This window comes from Equus caballus, chromosome 29 (assembly GCF_041296265.1).
Source record: "Equus caballus isolate H_3958 breed thoroughbred chromosome 29, TB-T2T, whole genome shotgun sequence".
In the NCBI taxonomy this organism is placed as follows: Eukaryota; Metazoa; Chordata; class Mammalia; order Perissodactyla; family Equidae; genus Equus; species Equus caballus.
In genome coordinates this window covers 33060727-33087023 of record NC_091712.1, presented here as the reverse complement: position 1 = coordinate 33087023, position 26297 = coordinate 33060727, and the positions used below count along the sequence as shown (strand labels likewise).

General features: G+C 37.9%; 1 protein-coding gene and 1 long non-coding RNA gene across 7 annotated transcripts in view; one reads left to right on the top strand and one right to left on the bottom strand.

The window, feature by feature from the left end:
- The window catches only part of OPTN (optineurin), a 34646-nt gene that overhangs the window by 3406 nt on the left and 4943 nt on the right, over positions 1 to 26297 (top strand). For 3 of the 5 annotated variants that reach the window (XM_005606922.4, XM_023632236.2, XM_070255348.1), the window contains 10 exons: positions 717 to 919; positions 4732 to 4914; positions 6900 to 6973; positions 8827 to 8961; positions 15208 to 15310; positions 16488 to 16603; positions 18414 to 18563; positions 18939 to 19032; positions 20090 to 20248; positions 25250 to 25380. In XM_005606922.4, coding sequence (XP_005606979.1) covers positions 717 to 919; positions 4732 to 4914; positions 6900 to 6973; positions 8827 to 8961; positions 15208 to 15310; positions 16488 to 16603; positions 18414 to 18563; positions 18939 to 19032; positions 20090 to 20248; positions 25250 to 25380 — 1348 coding nt within the window. Of the gene's footprint in view, positions 1 to 716; positions 920 to 4731; positions 4915 to 6899; positions 6974 to 8826; positions 8962 to 15207; positions 15311 to 16487; positions 16604 to 18413; positions 18564 to 18938; positions 19033 to 20089; positions 20249 to 23938; positions 25381 to 26297 lie in introns of all 5 variants that reach the window. The other 2 variants (XR_011434024.1, XR_011434025.1) reach the window with 1 other exon arrangement.
- Positions 963 to 25345, bottom strand: LOC106782744 (uncharacterized). Of its 2 annotated transcripts, none has more exons than XR_002804957.2 (3): positions 25131 to 25345; positions 17070 to 17185; positions 963 to 1701 (listed from the first exon to the last, which is right to left on the bottom strand). It is a non-coding gene; the product is annotated as an uncharacterized lncRNA (long non-coding RNA). The 2 variants fall into 2 exon arrangements; XR_011434029.1 differs by lacking the exon at positions 963 to 1701 and adding an exon at positions 12725 to 13695.

Here is a 26297-nt window from a genome sequence, read left to right as displayed (position 1 = left end):
TTTACTTTTGGATACAGGTAAGAATAAAAAGTACTTTATGTATCTCAGGGAAATGGCATAATGTCATTTAGCCCACTTAAAAGGAAAAAGAAAGAAAGCCTGTTGTTATAGTCATGCACCGCATAATGACGTTTTGATCAAGGATGAATCGCATATACGATGGTGGTCCCATAAGATGAGTACTATATAGCCTAGGTATGTAGTAGTCTATACCATCCAGGTTTGTGTAAGTACACTGTATGATGTTTGCACAACAAAAAAATCACCTAATGATGCATTTCTCAGAATGTGTCCCTGTCGTTAAGTGACGCGTGACTGTATTACAGAGTTAGTCCTAAATATTACCTTGTTAAGAGAAAGTGTGCTAATATCTCAAGCCATGGCTTTTGGCAGGACCAATTTTCAAATCTAGGAGTGCTAGACCTTAGCCCTTCTAGCTAATTAATAGGTGTTTGTGCTAAGTGGAGGTACACAAATGAGTTGTATTTTCATGAGACTTTTGGGGACTAGAAATGACATGACAGCCACTAGTCCTGTCTGGAAGCAAAAACTACTCCTCCTGCTCCAGTCTTTTTCCAGCTGACCCTTGGGCACAGGCCAAGCATCGCATGTGTAGATTCAGAGCTACATGGTGGAGTGGTCTAAGGTGAGGTTTGATTCATTAAGTCAAGTCTGGCCCCCTGGTGTGTGACACCATCACTCTGAATCCCATACAGAAGCCATGAAGCTAAATAATCAAGCTATGAAAGGGCGATTTGAGGAGCTTTCAGCCTGGACAGAGAAACAGAAGGAAGAACGCCTTTTTTTTGAGATCCAGAGCAAAGAAGCCAAAGAGCGCCTAATGGCTTTGAGTCATGAAAATGAAAAATTGAAGGAAGAACTTGGAAAACTAAAGGGCAAAACAGAAAGGTCATTCGAGGTGAGCAGACTGATCAGTTGGGATTTTATTTTTATTAATATTTGTAGTGGAATCTTATTTGTCTAGGGTTCTAGATCCAAACTTTTCATGGTTCAGGCTAGATGAGTGTTTTGCGTTATCTTGAAAGAAGTGTTCTTGCTGAGAAAATTGGTTGCAGTTTTAAAGGTCATGTATAATCTCTGTTGGGGGAAAGAAATTTATAAAGCTTTGACCACATTGATTATAGTCAAAAGAATGTTGTATTGGTTATAAATCAATATTTTATATTCATTATAAATGGTGCAGAAGGACTTCTGCCTAGAATCATCCAAGTGTTAGTTTTCAGTTTATGTCTTTGATAGAAAATTACATTTAAAAAAATCCAGTATTACTCATAATTTTTACTTATTGACCTTGTCTTTTCTCTCAGTCTAAAATAGATTCCTCACTTTACATTTACTTTTGAAAAATGGTTTGACAAATGGCATGTTGTGATACAAGGCTGTATAGGGTTGCCACCTTTTTGTTGACCCAAAGAACCTGGGAAATGTGCTTACCCCCAAGAGTGGGTGTCAAAGACGTTAGTGAAAAATCAAATCAGAACACATTTGAAGCCTCTGCCCATACTCTAAGGCGCACTGGGGATTATTTGTTGAGATGGACATCTGTTCATTTTCTTCCAAACCTGGAACTTAGCCGCTCTTTTGGAGGATGGAGCACTGGGTTGATTCAGGGAGGATGTAATCCCGGATATCAGCGATTTTTCTTGAGACTTTACCTTGAATTTTCTTGATCTCTAATTTCTTGAATGTGTAAAGAATGCAACAAAGAAATGAAATGGAAAGAAAATAATGAAAAGGGGATGATCTAGAATAATCTAAAGAATGAAAAGTTGTTTAGAAAAATGTCATAGTTTACATCAACAATCTTACTCATCACCTCCTGCTCATGGGACACTAAAAACATTCCACTTAAATAAATTTATATTTGTATTGGAAATGTTTCATTGTTGAGATTTATCACATCTGATGCTTCAACTTGTGTTACAGTTCAAAGAGCATTCAATCACTTCTTTGGGAGAAATCTCTCATTGTCTAAATATTTTTGATGTAGAATACTATGAAGAAGTGATTACCTGAGATATATGAGTAATTTTCTAGTCTCTGGGAGAAAATATCTTACATTCTTTTATTTCCTTGGATTTTGGGATGTGAGCTGACAGTTGGCTTTAGCCTGCTGGGGCCTAGCACATTGAAGCCAAAAAGGAAGCTTCCGGAAGCAATTTGTCTGTTTGAGATAGTCTACCTGTAGGTTTTCCTAAAAGGTCCCAGTATTGGAAGAAGTTGAGATGGGAAGCTGGAGCTTTGGGCAGCTTCTTTCAATGCAGATGATCTGTTGAAGCAAGCTGCAAGCAGGACTCAGAAATGAGTCCTTGGGACAAAGAAACACTTATGACTCTAAAGCCCTTGGTCATCAGCTTTCTCTTCCACAACTGTGCCTCCCAGGTCCGCCCCTTGCCTCCCTTCCTCTTCTTTAATTTTTGTTTCTTGGACCATTTGAGGTGATTTGATAAAATTTAGGCCCTCATATTCCTGACTTAGTAAAGCTCTCAAGGCCTCAGACTTTTCTCACTCGTGCTGGCCCATCTTGGCTGCTGTCTCTACAGGGAGTTCCCCCAAGCCATCAGGCCCTCTCATGTGTTCTCTGTCACGTAAGGGAAGGGATTAGGGAATTTCCTTTGCACATCTGCCTTCCGATCCTCAGGGTGAGGCTGAGGCATTAATGGTTCTGTCCGATTTCACTGAATTACATATTATAATGATCTCTAAAGAGTACTTTTAACTTTTAATTACAGATTGCTAGGCAAAGGTCGTTAGATAGACTTTGCTTCTTGGAATATAAAACCTGGGAGCATTTCCAGGACATGAGCATAGAGACATTATACAAGTACACAAAAAGGCAGAGAAGTAGTTTTCTTGCTCAAAGGTCCATGGTAAGTCCTCAAAAGTGATGAAAGACCTAACAAATAATGGAGTTGGGGTTGAGATCCCAGACCACAAACCATGGGAGTTCTAGTCCAGGAAGGCAATAGAAGGAGTCTCAGTAGTAAAATGAAGAGAAATTGAAAGTGTTATCTTACAAGACGTTTTGTGGCCACATATGTAGATTCATAGTTTCCCAAGGATAGTGGAGAGATCCTCACAATTGTGAAAAAGAAAATTAACCTGACGGTCCAAGATGCTAGTGTCATGGCCTTATATCCCTGGTCCTCAGACAGGGATATAAAACTCTTATTATTCAAAACTCTTATTTTTTACCCTTATGCCAAGGTGGTTTTTAAAAATCCATCTACCAAATGTCCTCAGGGAGGGCAGGAGGGTAAACGTGGAGATTCCTAACAGGGCAAAGTCTTGCGCTGAACCAGGGCTGCTTGCTTCCTGGTTCAGGCTAAGTAGTACTTTTCCTTTTAGGTTTCCATTCCTTTAAATTCCTGTTTCTTTGGTATGAGTCATAACTAAGAGAGATTGCACAGGCTTTAACCTTTCCTTGCAGAACTGACTCTTCAGTTTCACAATGAGTGCTTTTCTCTAAGGCCTGTGGTAGTGTCCTAGCACAAGAATGTCCCACGTGAAGGAAGAGCATGCTCTCCCTGGTGACGGGCACTTTGTGCTGCAAGTTCATACCCACCCCTCACTTTTTAATATTCCCCAGACTAGCTGATTTATGGTCCATTTGCATGCCTTTCTGATACCTTTTGATTCTACTATGAGCCTTTGGGCCTGTTTACCATTCCTTGGGAAGTCTTTCACAGAGAGGGGGGAGTGTGTGTATGTCAATTTTCTAATGTGTTGCAATCTCTGATAATCTCAAGTGCATATATTTCTGGTGGTGCCGGGCCCATGAAAGCAGTGAAGGTTTCCTGAGGAGGAAATCAGACAGGCCTAGAAGGTCACGGCTGAGGAGACCACAGAGACCATGTGGTGCCTTGTCTTTCTTTCCAAACCAAGAAAACTGAGGGCAAGACATTAAGTGAATCTGCTCGAGGCGACACACACAGTGACAAGCAGAATGTGGACTAGAATCTGTTTTCTCTAGTCCCAAGTAAAACCACATGTCTGAACAGAGTCTTTCTCTTGTGACTTAGTCATATGCAGTAATTGCAACAGGATGAACACAACACATACTTAACAGTGGTGAAATATTAATATTTATATAGGTTGAAGTTTAGTTTTTTTACTTTTGGTACCAGCCTCTGAATTTTCTGTTTTTTTATTTCTCACCAGACTGATTTTAGCAACCTTAAAACACCAACATAGAATATTACCACAACCAGATTGTGTACTGGGAGAATTTTGGACCTTTCATTGTGTTTTGCCTTTACTGTACCAAGTCGTGTCCTTGGTGCTTTGACTTCTAAGTAGACATGACAAGTCTATAGAGAGGGGCAGTGGGTGTGCATTTGTGGGGAGAAAAATAAAGGGAAGACCTTGAGTTGTGGCAGCTTTTTGTCCTTATTTTCTGGGATTTTGGACTACAATGTACAAGTCTTACCAAGTCTGGTTGGTTATTTTCATGATACCAGATTATTCTAGCATGCTGAGGAAGCCTTTCTTTCTTGTAATGAAGTTATTTTAATTTTCTATTATTTGAATACAGTAAGCTGATGTAAAAGCTTCCATTTTAAATGTTATGTCAAAATAAATTGCCAAGGGAAAGCTAGAATTTTCTACCATAAAGTAGAGCTGTCTTGCCAATCGTTGTGGGGGCACTCGAGTTTGATAGCCGGTCTTTAGTTTGATTCATTAATTCACTTTGTTCCTCCTCATTTTCAGGACCCCACTGGGGACCCCAAGGTCCCCAAGGCAGAAGCAGAACAGGAAATGGAACAGCTGAAGACCCAGGTGGCACGCCTTCAAGCTGAAAAGGCAGATCTGCTGGGCATTGTGTCTGAACTGCAACTCAAGCTGAACTCAAGCGGCCCCTCTGAAGACTCCTTTGTTGAAATTAGGATGGCTGTAAGTCTTTTGGTTTCGGTTTTGTTTTAAGAAAAGGACAAAACCTCACCTCAACAGTTGGTCTAAATACCACCGTTTCCTTTCAACACAGGGAAGCCCAATAGTGGGTAAATTTCAGTGTAGCCAAGATAAATTGGCTCTTGTTTATGAAGTATACCATAATGCTCATAAGGATTATCATAGATGAAATAGAAAAATACCGATTGCCTTTTATGACAAAAGAGATACCTTTACTTTTCCAGTATGTCCTGCAAAATCAGACATTTTGTGACTCGCCTAAAAAAAAAAAAGTATAAACTTTCCCAGACCAGGTCTCAAAGCTGTGTTCAGCATTTCACTTAGGTGAGCAGAATCGTGATCGGAAGCCATAAACTAATGGCTTTAAAACACTTTTTAATAATAGAACCTTCTTTTCAAACAGAGTCTTATAAGGAACCACGGTTTATTAAAAATAAGAAGTGGAGAGAAGAAAGAGCAGAGCTGCTCTGGTTGTAGGTTGGGGGAGTGTCTTGTCTTCTCCCTCTCTTCTAACGACAACTGTGCGGGAATCTCTGAGAACCCAGTTTGAAGCCAGTGCCATCAAACTCAAATTTTGTGCACCCCAAAACAGAGGGAGCTAAGTGAGGTGGCATGTGCTGACCCATCCCTAAGCACGTGTGAAGTGTCTGTTATGGCTGTATGTGGGTGTGCGTGTAGTCCTACTGAGGGCAGAGCAGGTAGATGGAGGGACCTTCCCTTCATTGCTACTGAAAAATATTGAATAGTGAGGGAGAAAAACACAGCAGGATAAAATCCTGTAATGTACATTGTCATTTTGGCTTTGTCAAAGTGCACATCTGACAAAGGATAAGTGATTAGTTGCGTCTCCGAAAGAGAAAAATGGACCTTGTAGATAAGTGTTGGGGAGCAGCTTGCAAAAAGCTGAACTCCTGAATGTGTCTGAAGTATTCCTGTATGACTTTCTGTACTTTCTGCTTCACTTGCTGCACTCAAGATGATCAGAGTTGGAAAATAGCTCTTAATAACCTTTGCCATCCATGCCTCTAATAAATTTTGGATGCGTGAATAGTGGCTAAAATGAAGAGAATTAAAATACCAACTGAAAAGCACACTTTGCCAGAGTACCCTTTCTGCAAATGACCAAAGATTATGAAACACAAATTTGGTCAAAGAGCTTTAACCTTCTGCAAATAACTGATAAAATTCAGGAGGCCCAAAGAGCATATCAGAAGTTCCCAAATGAGGCTGTTCTTCGGGGTGCGTGGTTAGCTTTCTATTCTCCCTCACCGATGGTTGACAGTTACTTTTAATGTAAACAAGTTTTTCTTGCTTTGCTTTTGTGAATTAGAAAACACTGCCCAAGATTTAGGAAGAACGTACACAACCCAAATTATCTGGGACCATCTTGGTTCATTTTTTTGAAGATTTTCCTAGTAGCTCATTAGAATATAAATGTCTTTCAAATCATTGACGTGGTCTTAGTCTCCTTGTTCCTTAAATGGCCCAAGACGCGTACAAACTTCTAACAGGAGCCAACTTTGTGCTTTGTGAGCCTCGCCCACAGAAAATGGCCTCTTTTTCGACTTTGCTTCTGCAAGCTCTGGCATTTTGTGTTTTCATGGACTGTACAGAAAGGTATGTGGAGTTGTCACTAGTTCTGTGTGACCTTATTAACCTAGGAAAGGAGGGAAGTGCCACCGAGAGACAGGAGATATGTTTTCGTGTTTATGGGATCAGGTTGACTGTGCTGAATGAGAGGAGACTGAACTTCACGCCTTGTCGAGACATTTATAATCCTGACAGGGTGTGTGGGGTGAGGAAGGGTAAATTTCCATTCCATTTGAGTACATTTCATATTTAAATGTTTGGTGGGTTCCGTGGGTTCCAAGTCATCAAAATTCTTGATCTTTTGCTTTTTTCTCTTTTGATAAAGAATTTGTCTTGCAGACATATGTGTTAAATCCCTCTCATTTTTGCTTTTACAGGAAGGAGAAGCAGATGTGGCAATGAAAGAATTCAAGACTCGTCCTGGGCGCACAAGAACTGAGTCTATTGACATGTATGTGAAGAAAGGCTAGGGCTGCCAGACAGACAGACTGGGCAGTCTTGTCACTTTCAGCTGGCTACTGGGAGGTCAAACATGGGGGGCTGAAAAGTCACTGCTTATTCACTTATATGAGGGCCTTTCAAGAATGTTCGGTTTGAATGCTATTTAATGTTGCAGCCGAAACTGGAAGAGAATAAAAATGATATGTGGTGCCTTTGTAGGCTAGCTAACCCTCACTGCTCCCTTTAGAGGTGTTTCATCTCCATCAGATGAGAAGTGAAAACACACTTGTTCTCAGTCCAAAGACCCCTGGTTCCTCATTTGTTCATCACTGTTTGACCTGGACCAGGCTGCCCGCTTGATAAGTGGGATGTTTCCATTTTCTCTGCCCTGTTCATTCCCGAGTACAAGCCAAGGTGACTCCTATAACAAGGCCAGTTATTGCTCTGAGTCACTTGGGTGTTGCTCGAAAGTGCCAGATGTCTTCCCTGTGGAGTCTCAAGTTGACCTGTCCCAAGTATGTGTTAGGAAATGGACATCTTAAATGGTGGGGGGACTTTGAGGAGGAGATGGTAGAGGAACTGGGCGCCTGGGCCTCAGCAGGTAGCACTCACCTAGAAAGGGCTGTTGGCTCGTCCTCTGCAAGTGGCTTACTACTGTGTGAGTCTACTTAACAGAGACAGTTACCGGAACATTCCTCTCAGCATCTCTTCCCTCATAAGCCTTTAATATCTTTTTTTCTATAACTTGATGAATCTACTTATAAAACATGAAAATGGGTTGTTATTTTCTTTCAGTTATGCTCCCAGGCCTTGGTATAAGTGAGAAAATAAGTACTAGATAATATTCTTTCATCAAACAGGGCTGTTGGTATAAGTGAAAATTATTCCCTTTTTTAGTCAGAAATTGCTCAGCTTTCCCCCAGATTGCTTCTTTAATATTAAAAGACTTTCCTGAATGTGGTGGGAAGGAAGAAAGCCCTGTTTGAAATTTCCAGACCACTTCCTCCTCATTCATCTCCACACGCAAAGACCACTTCCTCTTTTAAGCCACATGGCTCTTGTTTAATAGCAGCTTCTTCACCGTTTGAAAGTATCATAAGGAGTCAGAGGTTGGTTTCTGGGTTTTGAGTTTGAACCTTGCATTTGGGGAACTGGGCTTTATTAGACTCTGCACTTCAGTAGATAACTGAAAGAGTAGCTGCCATTAGCACCAGCATAGGAATGTTTAGAATCATCCGGAACGTTTAGTTACTGTAGCAGCGGTCTTGGTTTTGTTTGTTGTCCTTGAAATGCGTCTTGATTTAATCAGAGTCTGAACTTGAGAAGAATGTTTGACACATCAACAGTGCCTACATTTCTCTGCTCTAATAATTTGAAACCAAAAATGAAAATGATATTCTTAAGAATGTGATGATTTGTGTCGCATTAGAGGAAAGGCAGTGGTCTGCGTGTCGCCATAGGCAGCACGCGTGCTTGTGTACTGCATCTGGCTGCCATGCTCTTTTGAGACTAGTTCTCTAGGAAAGCCAAGCACCGAAAAGCAGGCTCCCTCTGCTCCACTGTTTTCGTGGGTCCTGTGGTCTCGTGTCGTGGGCACGGTGACCATTGTAGGAGGTGAGTTTGTGCACTGTAAGGCGAGCTTACCCATTAGTCCCCACTCCTTCCCTGGAAAGCAGGAGGATTGTGGCCCTGGGGGTTGCAGGGCCAGTTGTGCTCGGTCAGTAAATGGGAATTAATTGGAGAATCTTCTGGAAAACGGTTCCTTTAAGTTGGTTCTAGTTACATTGGGCTGCTCCATTCTTAGACTTTGACATTTTCATTTTCTAATGAAAACTTTTTAACCTTTATACTGTCTTGATGTAGGAGCAAATCTGCAGAAGGTACCAGAAATTATTTGGAGTTTGAGGAATTAACTGTGAGCCAGCTCATGCTTTGTCTGAGGGAAGGAAACCAGAAGGTGGAGAAACTTGAAATTGCCCTCAAAGAAGCCAAAGAAAGGTATGAAATAGATGACTTGAAAGATGCATATTTTTTAACAGTTTCATTGAGATCTAATTAAGATAGCATGCAATCCATTCAAAGTGTACATTTCAGTGATTTTTAAAATATTCACAGTGTTATTTTAACTATTACCACAATATAATTTTAGAACATTTTTTCTCCCAAATAAGAAACTCAATACCCATTAGCACTCATTCCCCCTTTCTCCCAGTAACTTTCTCTCTGTTTCTATTGACTTACCTATTCTGGACATTTCATATAAATGGAATCATATAATATGTGATGTTTTGTGATTTGCTTCTTTATGTAGCATGTTTTCGAGGTTCATCCATGTTGTAGCATATACCAGTTCTTCCCTTTTTGTTGCTGAATAACATTCCATTATTTAACTAGATAATATTTTATTTACCTGTTCATCAGTTGCTGGACATTTAGGTTGTTCTCACTTTTTGACTATTATGAATAATGCTTACTCTAAACATTCATGCACAGTTTTTTGTGTGGACACATCTTTTTAATTCTCTGGGGTATATACTTACGAATGAAATTGCTGGGTCATATGGTAACTCTATGTTTAATATTTTGAGGAACTACCAAACCATTTTCCACAGTGGCTGCACTACTTTACATTCCCACCAGCAATGGATGAGCGTTCTACTTTCTCCACATCCTCACCAACACTTGTTATTGTCTGTCTTTCTGGATATAGCCAGTCTTGTGGATGTGGAGTGGTATCTCATTGTGGTTTTTATTTTATTTCCTTAATGACTATATAATGTTGAGCGTCTTTTCATGTTATCTTCTTTAAAGAAATATCTATTCAAATCCTTTGCCCATTCAAAAATATTGGGTTGTCTTTTATTATTGAATTATAAGAGTTCACTGTATATTTTGGATGCAAGTCTTTTATGAGATATATGATGTGCAAATATTTTCTCCAATTCTATGGATTATTTTTGCACTTCCTTGATGATATCGTTTGCAACACAATTTTTTAAAATTTTGATGTAGCCCAATTTATCTATTTTTTTCTTTCATCATTTGTGCTTTTGGTATTGTATCTAAGAAACCATTTCCTAACCCAAGGTCACAAAGATTCACTCCTATGTTTTCTCTTAAAAGTTTTAGAGTTTTAGCTTTTACATTTAAGTCTTTAATCCATTTTAAGTTCATTTTTGTGTATGGTGTAAGGTAAGGGTCCAACTTCATTCTTGCATATGTGGAATCCAGTTGTCTCAGTACCATTTGTTGAAAAGACTATTCCTTCCCTCATTGAATTGTCTTGGCCCCCTTGCTGTAAATCACTTGACCATAAATATAAAGGTTAATTTCCAAACCCTCAATCTTATTCCATTGATCTGTCTTTATCCAGTACTTTATTATCTTCATTACTATAGTTTTGTAGTAAATTTTGAAATCAGAACAAGTAAGTCCTTCAGCTTTGTTCTTCTTTTAAAAGATTGTTTTGTCTCTTCTGGGTCCCTTGTTTGTCTATATGAATTTTAGAATAAGCTTGTTACTTTCTGAAAAAAATAAGTTGGGATTGCATTGAACCTGGAGATCAGTTTGGGGAGCATTGCCATCTTAACAATATTAAGTCTTCTGATCCATGAACATGGGGTATCTTTCCATTTATTTAGGTCATCTTTAATTTCCTTCAATGATGTTTTGGAGTTTTCAGAATACTGGTCTTGCACTTCTTTTTAAAAATTTACTCCTATGTATTGTATTCTTTTTGGTGCTATTATACATGAAATTGTCTTCCTTATTTCATTTTTGGATTATTCATTGCTAGTGTATAGAACTACAACTGATTTTTGTAAATTAATCTTGTAGCCTGCAACCTTATGAACTCATTTACTAGCACTAATAATTTTTTTTTAGTGGATTCCTTAGGATTTTCTATATGCAAGATCATGTCATCTGCAAATAGAGATAGTTTGGCTTTTTCCATACCACCGAGGATACCTTTTGGTTCTTTTTCTTGCCTGATGGCTTTGGCAAGAACTTCCAGTACAATGTTAAATAAAAGTGGAGAGAGCAGACATCCTTGTCTTGTTCTTAATCTTCAGGGGAAAGTTTTCAGTCTTTTAACATAAGTATGGTTAGCTGTAGGTTTTTCATAGATGCTTTTATCAGGCTGAGAAGCTCCCTTCTAGTTCTAGTCTGTTGCAATTTTTATCTGGAAAGGGTTTTGGATTTGTTAAATACTTTTTCTGTTTGTGGAGATGATCATATGGGTTTTTTAATTGAATGGGTTTATTAATATGCTGTATTACATTGATTTTCAGATGTTAAACCAACGTTTTATTCTTGGATAAACCTCACTTTTTATTCACTGAATAAAACTCACTTGGTGTATAATCCTTTTTATATGTTGCTAGTTTGGATTGTAGTGTTTTGTTAGGGATTAGCTGTATTCATAAGGGATATTGGTCTATAGTTTTCTTGTGATGTCTTCATCTGGTTTTAGTATAAGGGTATTACTGGCCTCAGAGAATATGACACACACACACACACACACACACACACACACTTTGGCATAAAATTTATCTACCTTATAGAGTTGTGAAGTCAATGAATTTCTATTTGCGAATGCACTTTTTAGAAATGCAAAGTGCTAAACCATCTAAGACATGGAGGAAGTTATGTAATAGTTTTAGGGTTCCAGTGATTGCAACATTAAATCGTGAATATATTATGACATAATTAATTCTCTCAGACATTATAAATGACTCATTAACCTTAAAAGTATAGCACTGTAAGAAGCACTTTCTAACTGCAGCAGTTTAAATTTTTAACTATAGGAAGATCTGTTCTTAAAATCTGAAACATAAACTATTTATTCAGATTGGGGTTAACCTGGAAGACTCATTGGCATTTGTCCAACGACTTATTTGATGGTCAGCTTTTTTCAAAGGTGAAAAAGGCGTGGTGTCTGTAAATCTAGGTTTTTACCCCATATCCTACTGCTGTCCCTTAGAAAAGTTTGGAGCTTGACTTCTCAGAGACTGGTACCATGTATTCTAGTGGAGTAAAATATTTGTCCTGCCTGTTTGAAAAATACGAAAACATAGTAACAATGCACAAATAAATAACAGGGTCCCTTTCTCAGTAGCATTAATTTTCTCCTTCATGAGCCAGCTTTCTCTCAGTATTTAACAACTGGCAAGTCAGTGATTAGCCATCAAGACTGATGTTCTCCATGTGGGCTTCAGGATCATGATTTCCTCCTCACTGAGGTAGGACTGATACGTGCACAACCTGGCTTGTCACACACTATATAGGATGTGATCAAAACACATTCCAAGACCTAACCTGTCTTTTTCTCAAATAGGTCAATCTTCAACCATTTTCATGAATCATGAGAAAAATTTATTCTGAAACATTTTAGGTGATTTGTGGGGAGAGGGGGCAGTAGATTTGTCTTTATTTCACTGTTTGCCAGGATTAATAGTTCATGTAATTTATATTTTCTAAACCAACTTAAAATGACAGCCAGTAAGGAGAGGGACTCTGTGGCCCAGGAAAGTTGAGAGGGAGCAGGGAAAAGTCAGCCCAAGATGAAAATTTGCCCTGGAAAATTAAGATAAGCTGTAATTCAAATGCAGGTCAAAAGTTTGTATCATATGTGAGTGATGTGGTAAAGGCCCGTCCTTCAACCCTGCACCAGCTGGCTCTTCACCCATTTATGTGCTTTCCTGGAAATAGTGCCTGTGTACCAATTAGGTTTGGCAACTTGCAGCAGATACCATTGCTGTTTGTTTTATTTTTTATTATCACTAAGTTCTTTTTTAAAAGTCAGTGTTGCATTCACATAGTTTTAAAGAATCAGTTGTTCCACAAGCTTCTTACGGCAAAACAGTATTTCTTTGACCAACCCCCCCACTTCCTTGTCCTGCTTCCTAGACAACCACTTTTGACATATTTAGCTGGTTCTTTTGCTACCCCTCCATATATCAGGCTTAAAATGCTGCTTAAAATTTTCTTTCTGTTTTAAACGTAATCTATTGACCTCCCCTGTGAAGGCTGAGGATTTAACTGTCTTTCACTCCCCTCATCATCACCACACACATATGCTTCTGGACCCTTCTTCTCTTCCCTTCCCCCACTCTAAAATTGATTATATTGAAATTTGGTTAGATCACTACTCAGTGTTTACATTATTATGCACACACACACACACACACACACACACACACACAGTTCACCGTTGACCTGTGCTCTATGCCTTGACCACTTTTCCTTTTTTTCACAACTTTTTTTTACCTCTATGCATAATTATCTTTTAAAAATTTGCTTATTAGTTTCTCCATACTCTTCCCCAGTGAGGAAATCTCCCAGTTACATTCAGTCATGTGAGTAGTCTAATAGTGTCTCTTCTTCAACACTTTCCTCCTGGCATCTGGCCTGGTGGCTTGCTAGGTCCTGCTATGTTGCAGTCATCTTGGAATCTGCTTTTGTGATCATCCTGTGGAATTCCTTCAGCTCTCCTCTGTTGGATCACCTGTTTCCTGAGTCCAGTGCCTTTCTTACTCTTTAAAAGAAATTCTTTTGAGCCCGCCCTGATGGCCCAGTGGTTAAAGTTCGGTGCTCACCATTTTGATGGCTTGGGTCCACTTCCTGGTTGCAGAGCCACACCACCTGTCTGTCACTTGCCATGCTGTGGTGGTGGCTCACATAGAAGGACTAGAACGACTTACAACTAGGATATACAACTGTGTACTGGAGCTTTGGGGAGGGAAAAAAAAAGAGCATTGATAAAAAATAGTTTTTTCAACTAGAGCTCACCATATCTTCAATAACTTCCTAAGAAAGAATATAAGGGGAGTATATTTTCTGAGATCTGCATATCTGAAAATCTCTCTACCTTTATGCTTAATGGATAGTGTGGCTAGATATAGAATTCTATATTGGATATAATTTTCCCTCCAAATTTTGAAAGCATTACTTCACTGTATTCTAGATTCTGGTGTTATTGCTGAGAAATTCATTGCCATTCTGATTCTTTTTTTTTTTAACTTTTTGTTGAGATTACTCCATGCAAATGGCAAAGAAAAGAAAGCTATGGCAGCAATACTTGTATCAGACAAAATAGACTTTAAAACAAAAAGTGTAACAAGAGACAAATGAGCACTACATAATGACAAAGGGAACAATCCAACAAGAGGATATAACACTTGTAAATATCTATGCACCCAATATACGAGCACCTAAATATATAAAGCAATGATTAACAGACATAAAAGAAGAAATAGATAGTAACACAATAATAGTAGGGGACTTTAACACTCCACTGACATCAACAGATAGCTCATCCAAACAGAAGAACAATAGGGAAACATTGGCCTTAAACCACAAATTAGATCAGATGGACTTGGTAGATATGTATAGAACATTCCATCCAAAAACTGCAGAATACAGATTCTTTTCAAATGCACGTGGAACATTCTCCAGGACTGATCACATATTAGGCCACAAAACAAGTCTCAATAAATTTAAGAAGATTAAAATAATACCAAGCATCTTTTCTGGCTACAAAGGTATGAAACTAGAAATCAACTTCAGGAAGAAAATCAAAAAAGGCACAACAATGTGGAGATTAAACAAAATGCTACTGAACAATTGAATCAATGAAGAAATCAAAGGAGAAATTAAAAAATACCTGGCAACAAATGAAAATACAACATGCCAACATCTACGGAAGAAAGGTTACATGCATATATTCCATCTACCGTCTGTAACCACAGCTCTCTTTTTGTTTTGTTTGTATTGGGATGGCTTTCATGTGGTTATGATTCAGGGTAGGAATGATGCTACATTTGTTTGTTTTCAGGGACTTGTAAACTTCTGTGGGTCCAAAAAGGAAAAGTCTCTCCTTCTCTGCTGAATTGACATGAAGGGACACCAAAGGCACTCATGTAACACACATGCATACACAAAAACACAGATTTTAAAAATATTTCTGTGTATTAAAGTTACATGAAAACAGAGTGTTTTTCAGTGTTCAAGATGAGTTATACCTATCTTTTTTCCTCAGTATGTATTCATCTCTTCAATCGATTCTAGCCAATTTTAGGATGAAAAGCAAAAACCAAAGCTAATATAGTGAATATGGAGAGATTTTGGAAACCCCTGATTCTTTATCCAAATTATGAACATGTTATTTTTAGGGCTTCTGTGATCGTTATTCCTCTTGAAGCCAAAGGGAAAGTAACTTTTCTACATTCTGCAATTTTTTAGAATTTCATATTTTGAAAAGAAAGTCAATTATCGTTCTGAAATTGAGACCCAGACAGAGGAGAGCAAAGAAAAAGAGAAAGAAGAGGAGAAAAGCACAGAAACCGTGAGTAGTAAGATTCTAAGGCTGCTCTCACAGCCCATGGACATGAGTAGGATAGAAGCTGCAGGCGAGTCTTGTGATTTGTTACTGGCTGTAGAAATATAGACATAATTTTAGTGTTGAATATTGTCTATTTCTCTCCTATTTCCTTGTCTTGATTTGAATTTCATTCAGTGTAAGTTGTTGCAAGATGTCTTCCTGTCCTAGAGATTCTAGGAAATCACCCCCCATTTCTTCTTGACTGATTTCTTCTAAATTCCTAAGTGAACAGACCTACTACATGAAAAAGGAATTCTATCCACTCGATAATGAGATCTTTTGAGGATCTTACCCAGAAACGTGAGGTAGAATTGAAAGATCTTGGTTCTATCCCACTAGAATAGAATAGTTTGGATTCCAATTGAATAAAATAGTTTGAATGAAAAAGGTTTGTGTTGATATAGTCAGTGTTCTGTGGTAACTTAGAGATGTGACTTTGAGCCTGCAAACACAGAGTCCTAAGCATAGGGAAAGTTGATTTAGCCAGAAAGCTATAAGAACCACAGGAGCCTACACAAAATTCATTTACATAAAATATTCACGTTAGCTAATTCACTTATTCAACAAATATATATTGAATGCCTACTGTATGCTATGCTCTGGGCTGAGTTGCCTACTTTTGAAGAGAATGGAGAACATTTAGAAAACTGAGATGAAGAGATTAACAATACCATGTGACTAAAACTAATCAACAACCAATAATAGAGAAGTACTGAGACTTTCAAGGCGCTGTAAAAACTCACTGATAAAAATTCTGAAGCTACCAGGAAAAAGGAAAAGGCTACGGTGGAAAGAGTTGAGTAAATTAGAAACATAAATTGGCAACGGAATAGGGAGTGAGTTGTTAGCTGGATAAGGAAGCTTGTGCTTTGACACCGCTGTGAACCAGGGTTAATTTTAATTGTGATAAAATCATTATCATAAGTGCATCCAAATTGATCAGTTAATGTTCTGTAATGAAACAGAGTCGTGTCCAAAACGTTCCTTTCATACAAGATATTTGAGGCATTGTCAAAAGTTTCATCAAGTCACCAGTCTGTCTTAAGTGAATACTAACGGTTCACACTCTTTTCTCACAAAGAGGGTCATTTAATCTCTGATGCGAATCACATATGTGTGTTTGGACTTTCCTGTGTGACAGATTGGAAGTGAAGTGGAAACACTGAACCTTCAGGTGACAACCCTGTTTAAGGAGCTTCAAGAGGCTCATACAAAACTCAGTGAAGCTGAGCTAATGAAGAAGAGACTTCAAGAAAAGTAAGACTAAGAGATGAATTTCCTCCTCCTTCAAAAAATGTACATTTTTACAAATATGTTACTATATAGAAACATAGTTTTCCTACTGTGTAACTGACTAAAAGAAAAATAGAGACCCAATTAAAATGTAAGTTCAAAAAAATACTAATTTTCAGGTTAGTATATAAACATGAAATACTTGTAGTGATGTGGGGGAATGGGCCCACGGGACCCTGATTCTGCTGTTTGGGGTGCATCTGCTAGGCATCCTGGCCTATCTAAGGACCTGTAAAAAGCAGTGAGCCAGATTTCCTGTGACTTACTGAGCTGACAACCTTGATGTGGACAAACATAAAAGAAAGCTGCAAAGAGCAAGAACTTGAGAGATTAAGTTAGAAAAAACATTTTCATTTTCAGTCAGTTCTGAAGGCTCATATATAAATTCAGAATTTTGCATTTGTTTGTTTCTCTTGATGTAAGAACTTACCCCAAATGTAGGAAAGCTGAGTTGATGCTGGTCTTCGGATTAGTTGGCAAACATATGATGGGGTTCAGGGCAGGCCGCCCCAAGATGCACCACCCTGGTATGTGGATTATTTCGAGCTGGAGATAATAAAGGCTCAGAAGACTCAGGAAGAACATTTGAGCTTCCCCTAAACTGCCTAAAAGAATTTAACATAGAAGGTCTGTTCCAGGAAGGAGCTAACACCGTAAGACAGCTATAGTATAATGTGAAATAGGTGTGATAGGAAGGCACCAACAAGCCCATTTCTGGCCCAGCAAAACCTGTTTAACAAACATTTGCATTTGTGTCTCCATGTAAATTGTCTTCCTCTCCTCTGAAATCCCAAACCACTATCCCCAACTTCCTCCTTTGCCTTTAGCTGAAGATAATATTTAAGTTGGCAGCTTGGCCATTTTGTGGAGTTGCTCAGTTTTGCTGAGTTTCTCCCATGTATATATGTTATGAAGTTATGTTTGATTTTCTCCTGTTATTCTGTCTCATGTCAATTTAATTCATAGCCCAGCCAGAAGGACCCAGAGGGCAGAGGATTTGTCTTCCTCCCCTACACATATTTTCACTAAAATATACAAGTGTGTGTTTCCTTGAAGTTACATCTACTGAGGCTGTACAGTATTATGATAGTCTGGTACAGCAAGCAGCTCAAGCTAAGGACTTTAGAGAAACAGACCTATGTTGAAATATGGATCTACAGCTTATTTATGGTATCACCTCGGGCAAGTTATTTATTTAACCCCTCTGCGCTCCAGTTTTATCATTCATAAAATGTGTGTCATAATTCCTACTTCATAATGTCGTGCTAAGTGAGATAATGTTTAACATGCTTGGCATTACTGCCTTGCACATGGTTATCATTGGTTCATAGGTGCACTTATTAAATTGAAGTTTTCTTTCTGATCTTTAAGAGGACTAGGGCACTTCCTTTTTCCTTATTGAATCTTTGTCAGAAGTCATATTCTTTGTGCTTAACAGAACCCACAGCTTTTAAAAATATTACAGACATCCATGGATTGCTCTATCAAAAGCACCTTTAGCCAATTACTGCTTTGGTCTGTGTCTAAACAACAAAAATATATTTGCATCACTATTTAAAACAATTATTCCAAGTGGGCAGTAACTGTGTGATCTTAGATCTGTACTTTTTTATAGTAAAGAAGCAGGGAGGGTATTTTATTTTGTACTGTTAAATCCTTGACAAATGCAATCCTAAAATTCTTTGTATTTGCTACAGAATCTTGGGATTTGTTTAAAAGCCACTGCTAAATGAAGGAGCATTGTTTATCCTCATGAAATTTTGATCTTTCTTAGATGCCAGGCCCTTGAAAGGAAAAATTCTGCAACCCCGTCAGAATTGAATGAAAAGCAAGAGCTTGTTTATAATAACAGAAAGTTAGAGCTACAAGTGGAAAGCATGCGGTCAGAAATCAAGATGGAGCAAGCCAAAACAGAAGAAGAAAAGTGAGTGGGCCGTGATGGGATGGTCACTTCCTAAAAGAAGACAGGATAGTTCTTTTATACAGGTTGGAATGAGGTTTCGAGAATAAATTTTAAAATTTTCTCATATTTATTTGAAGGAGTACTAGGAGACTTTTCTGAGGAGATAAAATTGAAATTTTATTATAACAAAATTATGAAAATTGTTTGTAATCTATCTTGATTCTTTGGAAAAAAGTGTTTTCTTTGAGAGTAACAAAATGCTAGTAGGTGGTGGGATGATAAAGGTAGGAGAGAAGATTTTGCTATTTGAGTGTTCAGAAGAAAGTTGGGAGGCAAGACTGTATGTTTCTATGACTTTTTCCCCAAGATTCCATTTTTTAATTTCTTTTTAAATAGGTCCAAGTTAGCCTCTCTACAGCTGACACACAACAGGCTTCTTCAAGAATACAACAGTGCATTGAAAATGATTGAGGAGCTACAAAGGAAAGAGGTACTCATAGAAAACAAAATTTCCTTTCATAGCCTGGTAATGAATGGAAACTGTTGAACATGTCATATGTAAAGTAGTTGTGTTAATCTTTAACCAACTCAAGTTTCAAAGGTGGTTTTTCAGTTTATAATTGATTCCTTGTGTCTAGTGTTTATAACTTCTGATGTTCCACGTATGTATAATGTTCTTGGTGTACAAGATGGTGCTGCTGTCCTACAGTCAGGGTGTAAGCTTTTAGAATTTCTAACAGCGGGTGGATTTGCAGGGGAGCTAAGAGCCTGGGCTCCTGTGTGAGTAGTGCTTAATGAGACTGCTGGCTGGGGCTAGAGGTGCTGTGCTGTTTGCTGCTTGCAACTATTTTAGGGGCAGCTTGCTTGCTGCCAGTGAACTTGCCACCCGGGACTTAACGGGCTGCAACTTGAATTAGTAATAATGCCCAGCATGGTGGGATAATTTAAACACCATGGAGAGATATGTGAGGTGATGGATGTATTAATTAACCCGATGAGGGGACTCCTTTCAATTACGTTGTACACTTTAAATATCGTACAGTTTTGTCAATTTTACCTCAATAAACCTGCAATAAATAAGAAAGGCCATGGAAGCTTTGAATTAGAAGTGGTCTTTGAGTTTATATCCTTATAAATATACTTTTTGTTTTTCATTTAACTTTTTAATAGAATATTATTCCTCTCTAGGACCTAGTAAATTTTTAATTTAAATATGATTCTTCTTTTTCCACTGATTTCACAAAGTAAGAGTAATGTGAGTGGAAGAACAGCAGTGTCAGCAAGTTAAACCTCACTGAGATCGGAGTTTGTTATTATTTCCCTTATTTTAGTGTTTTCTGTTTTGGTAATTATTGTTTTAGATTAGGAAGTTATTATTTGCAAGCCATAAGTTAAATGAATACAACTTTGTGAGTAAGTTATCATTGCTAATTAACAGAACAGTTTAGAGCCAATCATTTAAGGAAAATAAGCCCTCATTAATATTTTACTAAAATAGGTTGAATTATTTCAAAACCATTTCTAGAATAAACTTGTCTTTTTTTCAGTCAGAAAAAGTGGATAAGGTGGTGCTGCAGGAAGTAAATGAAAAACTGGAACTGGCAGAGAAGGCCTTGGCCTCCAAGCAGCTTCAGATGGATGAGATGAAGCAGACCATAGCCAAGCAGGAGGAGGACCTGGAAACCATGACTGTTCTTAGGGCTCAGGTGAGAGACATTCCGAAACAGGAGCTGAGTGAGGCCAACCCTGGTTACATTCTCAAATGGGAAAGTGATGGTGTTTAAAATATGGTTTTTGATTTTATATTATTTCCACCAATATATTTTTTTAAACTTTTTTATTGAATTATATCACATGTGGAAAGTGCACTGACCCTTTTAAGTGTATGGCTCAATGAATGTATCCATTCTACAGTTGATAGATAGTTGGATTATTTCCAGTTTGGGGCGTTATTAATGTTGCTCGGACATTCTTGTGCATGTCTCTCTGTTCACCTGTGCATTTATTTCTGTTGGGTACACACCTAGGAGTGGAATTGCTAGTTCAGAGAGTATGCATGTTACTCGGTTCACGGTTTTCCAAAGCGGTTGTCCCAGTTTTCAGGCCCATCGATGGAGTTCCCATTGCTCTACATCCTTACCTATACTTGTATTATTAGTATCGTTACTTTAATTTTTAACCATTCTGGTGGGTATATAATGGTGTCTCATTTAATTTGCATTTCCCTGATGACTAATGAGATTGAGTGCTTTTTCAGATGTCTACTGGCCTTGTAGGTATCCCTTTTGTGAAGTGCCTGACCAAGTCTTTGCCCATTTTTCTTCTGGTTTGCTGGCTTTTCTGTGATTTTATAGTTCTTGATATACTCCAGTACAAGCCCTTGCCAGTTATGTTTGTTGTAAGTTTATTCACTCAGTGATTAGTTTTTTCACTTTCATAGAGGTGTCTTTTGATGAACAAAAGTTCTTAATTTTAATGTAGTCCAATTTGTCAGTCTTTTCATGTATGATTAGTACTTTTTGTGTCCTGTTTAAAAAACTCTCACTACCTGAAGGCCATGAAGATATTCTCCTATGTTGTCTTCCAAGAGTTTTATTGTTGTGCCTTTTACGTTAAGATCTAGAAACCGTCTGGACTTAGCTTCTCTGAATGGAGTGAGGTAAGGGTAAAGATTCATACTTTTTTCCTGTATGAATATCCTGTTGACTTGGCACCATCTGTTAAAAAGGCCATCTTTCCTTATGTACTCTGCTGCCCTTTGTCATATGTCGTGTCCCTGTACCCATGGGTCTGTTTCTGGACTCTCTACTGTTCCATTGAGCTATCTGTGTATCCTTGCTCCAATGTCCCATCCTGTCTTAACTTATTATAAAGCATCAAAAGTTTCGATATCCAGTAGAGTAAGTCTTCCTATTTCACTGATATTCTTCAAGAGGACCTTAGGTTTTCCTTCCCTTTTTCATTTTCATATACATTTTAGAATCTGCTTAATATTTTCCACACACACAGAAAACCTACTGGACCTACTGGGGTTTTGATTGGAATTATATTAAATAGATATAAGTCAATTTGGGGGAAATTGACATCTTTACAACATTGGCTCTTCCAATCCATGAATGTGGCATATCTTCTTTAATTCTTCTCAGTAATATTTTGAATGTTCTTAGTAAATATTTTTCTCATCTTTTATTAGGTTATTCCTAGATATTTTTTATTTTATGATACTATTGTAAGTAGCATCTTTTTTTAAACTTCATTTTCTAACACTTGCTGTTATATAGAAATACAATACTTTTATACATTGACTTTTTATGCAGTAAACTTGCTCAACTCATATTTTAATACTGACAATAGTTCTGAATATTCTCTTGGACTTTGTACATTGCTAATCGTATCATTTAAATAATGACAGTTTCTTTCTTTCCTTTCCAGTTCTTTCTGTTATTGATCTTTCTTCCTCATTGCACTGGCTGGGACCCCAGTACAATGTTGTGTTACAGTGGAGATAGCGGGCAGCCTTGCCTTGCTCCCAGTGTCAGAGGCAGTGCTTTCAACATTTCACTGTTAAGCATGTCGTGTTTGCTATAGCTTTTTGTAGATATCATTTATCAGAGTAAGGACATTTCCTTCTCTTCCTTGTTTGCCCCAAATTTTTATTTTGAGTGGATGTTGAATTTTATTTAGGAAATGTTTTTTCTTCATATGATGATATAATTGGATAATCATATGCCTTTTGCCTTTAATTTGTTAATGTGGTGAATCACATTGATTTTTTTAAATATTAAACAGACTTTGCATTTCTTGAATTATCCTCTGTTTATATTGCTGGATTTGGCTGGCTTCTATTTTGCTTAGGACTTCTGTATCCCTATTCTTGAGTAGGACTGGCCTAGAATTTTCCTTTTGCTAATGTCCTGGTCAGGTTTTGATGTGAGTTTTAGTGGCCTCATAAAAACAAGTGAAGGAAGATGCTTTTATTGTTCTCTGGAAGAATTTATGTATGATTGGCTTGTTGTGACTGTTTGGGCCCACTCTTGATCCTGGCGGGTGGAGTACTTGGAGGAGAATTTATTAGTGAGAATACATCCTGCCTGAGAGGTAAACTCACAAAAAGGGGGAAAACCTTTTTATTTTGTTTCCTTGCTTAATTAAAAATGAGATCACACCATACCTTTTGTACTACAACTTTTTCACTCATTGTATATCTTGGACATCTCTCCATGTTATTGCTCATAGCCAATATGTTATGTTTTTAACGGTTGCATAGTGTTCCAAAGTGTGCAATACCATGATAGATTTAACTTCTATTAATGGACATGGAGGGTGTACCAGTATTTATCCTATTAGCAACAATACTAAACTGCAGGTTCTTGTATATATGTCATTATGCACTTGTGGAATCTGTAGTAATATATAGAAATGGAATGGTTGGGTCATTGGATATGTGAATATGCCTGTTTTTAAGTTAAATATTACCAAGTTGTCTTCCAAAAATGCATACCCAAAATTATTCTCTCTCCAAAAGAGGACAAGAGCTCCTATTTCCCCATATCCTTACATCATTCTTTTACGTGTTTTCCAATCTGATAAACAGATTATTTTTAATATAACAATGTCAACAGTTTATTATTCCCTTTATGCATACTCATTACCAGCTGCCCGGAGTGGCTGGCCCAGTGAAACATGGAAGTGGTTGACTGGACATATGGCTTTAGTTTTATTTCTATAGGAATAGACTCTCAGACTGAGCTCTTTATAGCATTTCCTTTGTTTGGGTACCTCTTGATACTGTAGTCATGTACTTTTGCCACATTCTGTACACAGACATTTGTTTTGTTTTGATAGATACTCTTGTTCATTCATTCAGCAACTCTTTGAGCACCTGTCATATGTCAGGTCTTACTGCTTTTACTGCTGGGGATATAGGAATGGATAAAACAAAGACCCAATTCTTACTGGCTCAAAGCTAATAAGTGAGAGAAGTGAGACTAATTCAAATTTAGGTCTGACTCAAAAAAGCCCATGATCTATCAGTGATACCAAAATAAGCTGGATCATTCACAAATGGCAGGAAATCCCCTAAAATAATCTCTTTATTGCATACTTTTTTTTGTAGCTACAATTGTGATAGAATATTTAAATTTTTATTAATTTTACTCTTAAAGGTAATGGATAAAAATTTGTATCCTAGAACCACTAAATATGCAAAGAAATACCTAATTTTAAATATAGAATAATGCTCGATTCACTATTAAGTAGTTCATTTTTACTTTATAATTTTATAAAAATGAAGAAATTGTGATTATGGCATATTTATCTGTTTCTATTTCTATGTAACAAAATACCCTCCAAATTTAGCAGCTAAAACAACCACAAGCATTTGTTATCTCATACAGTGCCTATGGGTCAGGAATCCAGGAGCTGCTTATTAGCAGGGTGACTCTGGCTCAGAGTCTCTCATGAGGCTGTACCCAAGATGGACTGGAAGATCCATTTCCAAGATGGCTCACTCACACGCCCGGAGGGTGGGAGGCCTCAGTTCCTCACCATGTGCCTCTCATGATATCGCAGCTGGCTTCCCCCACAGTAAGTGATCCAAGAGAGAGCAAGTCAGAAGCCACAGTGTCTTTTATGATTTAGCCTCAAAGCTACACACCATCACTTCTGCAATATCTTAGTGGTTATGTGAGTTGGCCCTATTCACTGTGGGAGGGGACCACATTGGGGTATGAATACCAAGAGGTGAGGATCAGTGGAGCCATCTTGGAGGCTGACTATCACCACTGTGGGAAGTGGCATGGTATATGGAAGAATCCATGGTATATGGACTTCAATCTGGCTTCAAATGCTGGTTTGACCACTTAACTCATTTCCTCAAGATTAAGAGCCATTAAATGTATAAATGTAAAATGAGCATAGCAATTCTACATCCCCAGGATTTTTTTTTCTTTTTTTTTTTTAAAGATTGGCACCTGGGCTAACAACTGTTGCCAATCTTCCTTTTTTTTTTTTTTTTTTCCTGCTTTCTCTCCCCAAACCGCCCCTGTACACAGTTGTATATCTTAGTTGCACGTCCTTCTAGTTGTGGGATGTGGGATGCTGCCTCAACGTGGCCTGACGAGCAGTGCCATGTCCGCGCCCAGGATCTGAACCCTGGGCCACCACAGCGGAGCGCGCGAATTTAACCACTCGGCCACGGAGCTGGCCCGTCCCAGGATTTTTGATAAAGTGAAATAAGATAGTCAATATAGGCACCCAAAATAGGACCTCGCATGTTTGGAATTCAAGAAATAGCATCTATTTATTATTTTTATTTTAAATTTATCTTAAGGCCAGCCTTCATAAATATGCCTTACAGAGTAAATAAACCAATTACTATATTAAGCTAATCCTGAATGTTATGTTTAAAAAAACAGACCAGAGAATTTTACTGAATTAATGGTACTTATAGTATTTAAACCACCTGTACCCGTGTAGTTGCTGGGTTCTAACTGTTTAAAGGACACACGCACACACAACTTAGATCTTCTATTTGAAGGTAGTGGGAAAGTCACGGTCATTACACTGGCTTCCAGCAGGAACACGTACCTGTTCTTCACAAGGTGTGTCACAGGCTGCAGCACTGCCTCTTCACCTCCTCAACAGGTGAGCTGTAGGGAATCCACATTCGTCCAGGTAGTAACTTCTGTCTCTTTTCCCTCCAACAGATGGAGGTGTACTGTTCTGACTTTCACGCTGAAAGAGCAGCGAGAGAGAAGATTCACGAAGAAAAGGAGCAGCTGGCCTTGCAGCTGGCGATTTTGCTGAAAGAGAATAATGCTTTTGAAGACGGAGGCAGGTAAGGTGAGGGGAAGACTTAAAAAACACATCAGCGTGGGCTGTCGGAGAGGTGACCCGTCAGAGGTGTTTCCTAATTTCGGCTGTAAGCATCGTTCTGCGTACACTTCACTTGTGTTCCCAACACTTAGTTTGGCTTACAATAAGGCTTGGCAGCGTCTTGTGCAAACTTGAATTCTTTGCTTTTAGGTAAGCTATAAAAATATGACATTATGTGTTCCAAAGTCATATCCTGCTATTGGCATGGATGAAATATTCCCGACACTTTAAGTAATTCTGGAATTTGTTTTAAAAGACAATGTTGCTGAAATTACTTGTCTTTTAAATTTTCAATTTGAGAAAAATTTGAAATATAGAGAAATAGAAGTAGAAAAATAGAGAGAAAAAATAACACAAACCAATATGTACCTCTTCCAGAATTGACAGTTAGTAACATTTATTTGCTTCAAGTATATTTTTATTAAAAGAGAAAAGGGAGTAGTAGATGAAGTTGAAGTCTCCTTTGTTCTGCATCCCTCATTATATTCCTCTCTTCCCTTCCTCAGACTGCTTGAAATTTGGTGGGTAGCATCCACATGTGTTTTATTCTTTTACATATATACACATCTACATGATATCTTACAATGAGATAATAGTAATTTTTCTGCGCTTAAGTTACAAAGTGATCACTATAGGTATTGTTCTGCAACTTGCTTTACATAACATTGTGATTTTGAGCTCCGTATATATGTAGATTTAATTAATTAATTGCTCTGTAGCATCTTATTTTAGAAATGTGCTACTTTTTTCTGATCCATTCCCCTACCAATTGACAGTTTGGTTATTTCTTAACTGATTTTTTTTTAATCCTAATTGTTATTTACTTTTACTACATTGTGTCCTAGTGCCAATAATATTTAAAACTCAAATTGGTCTTAA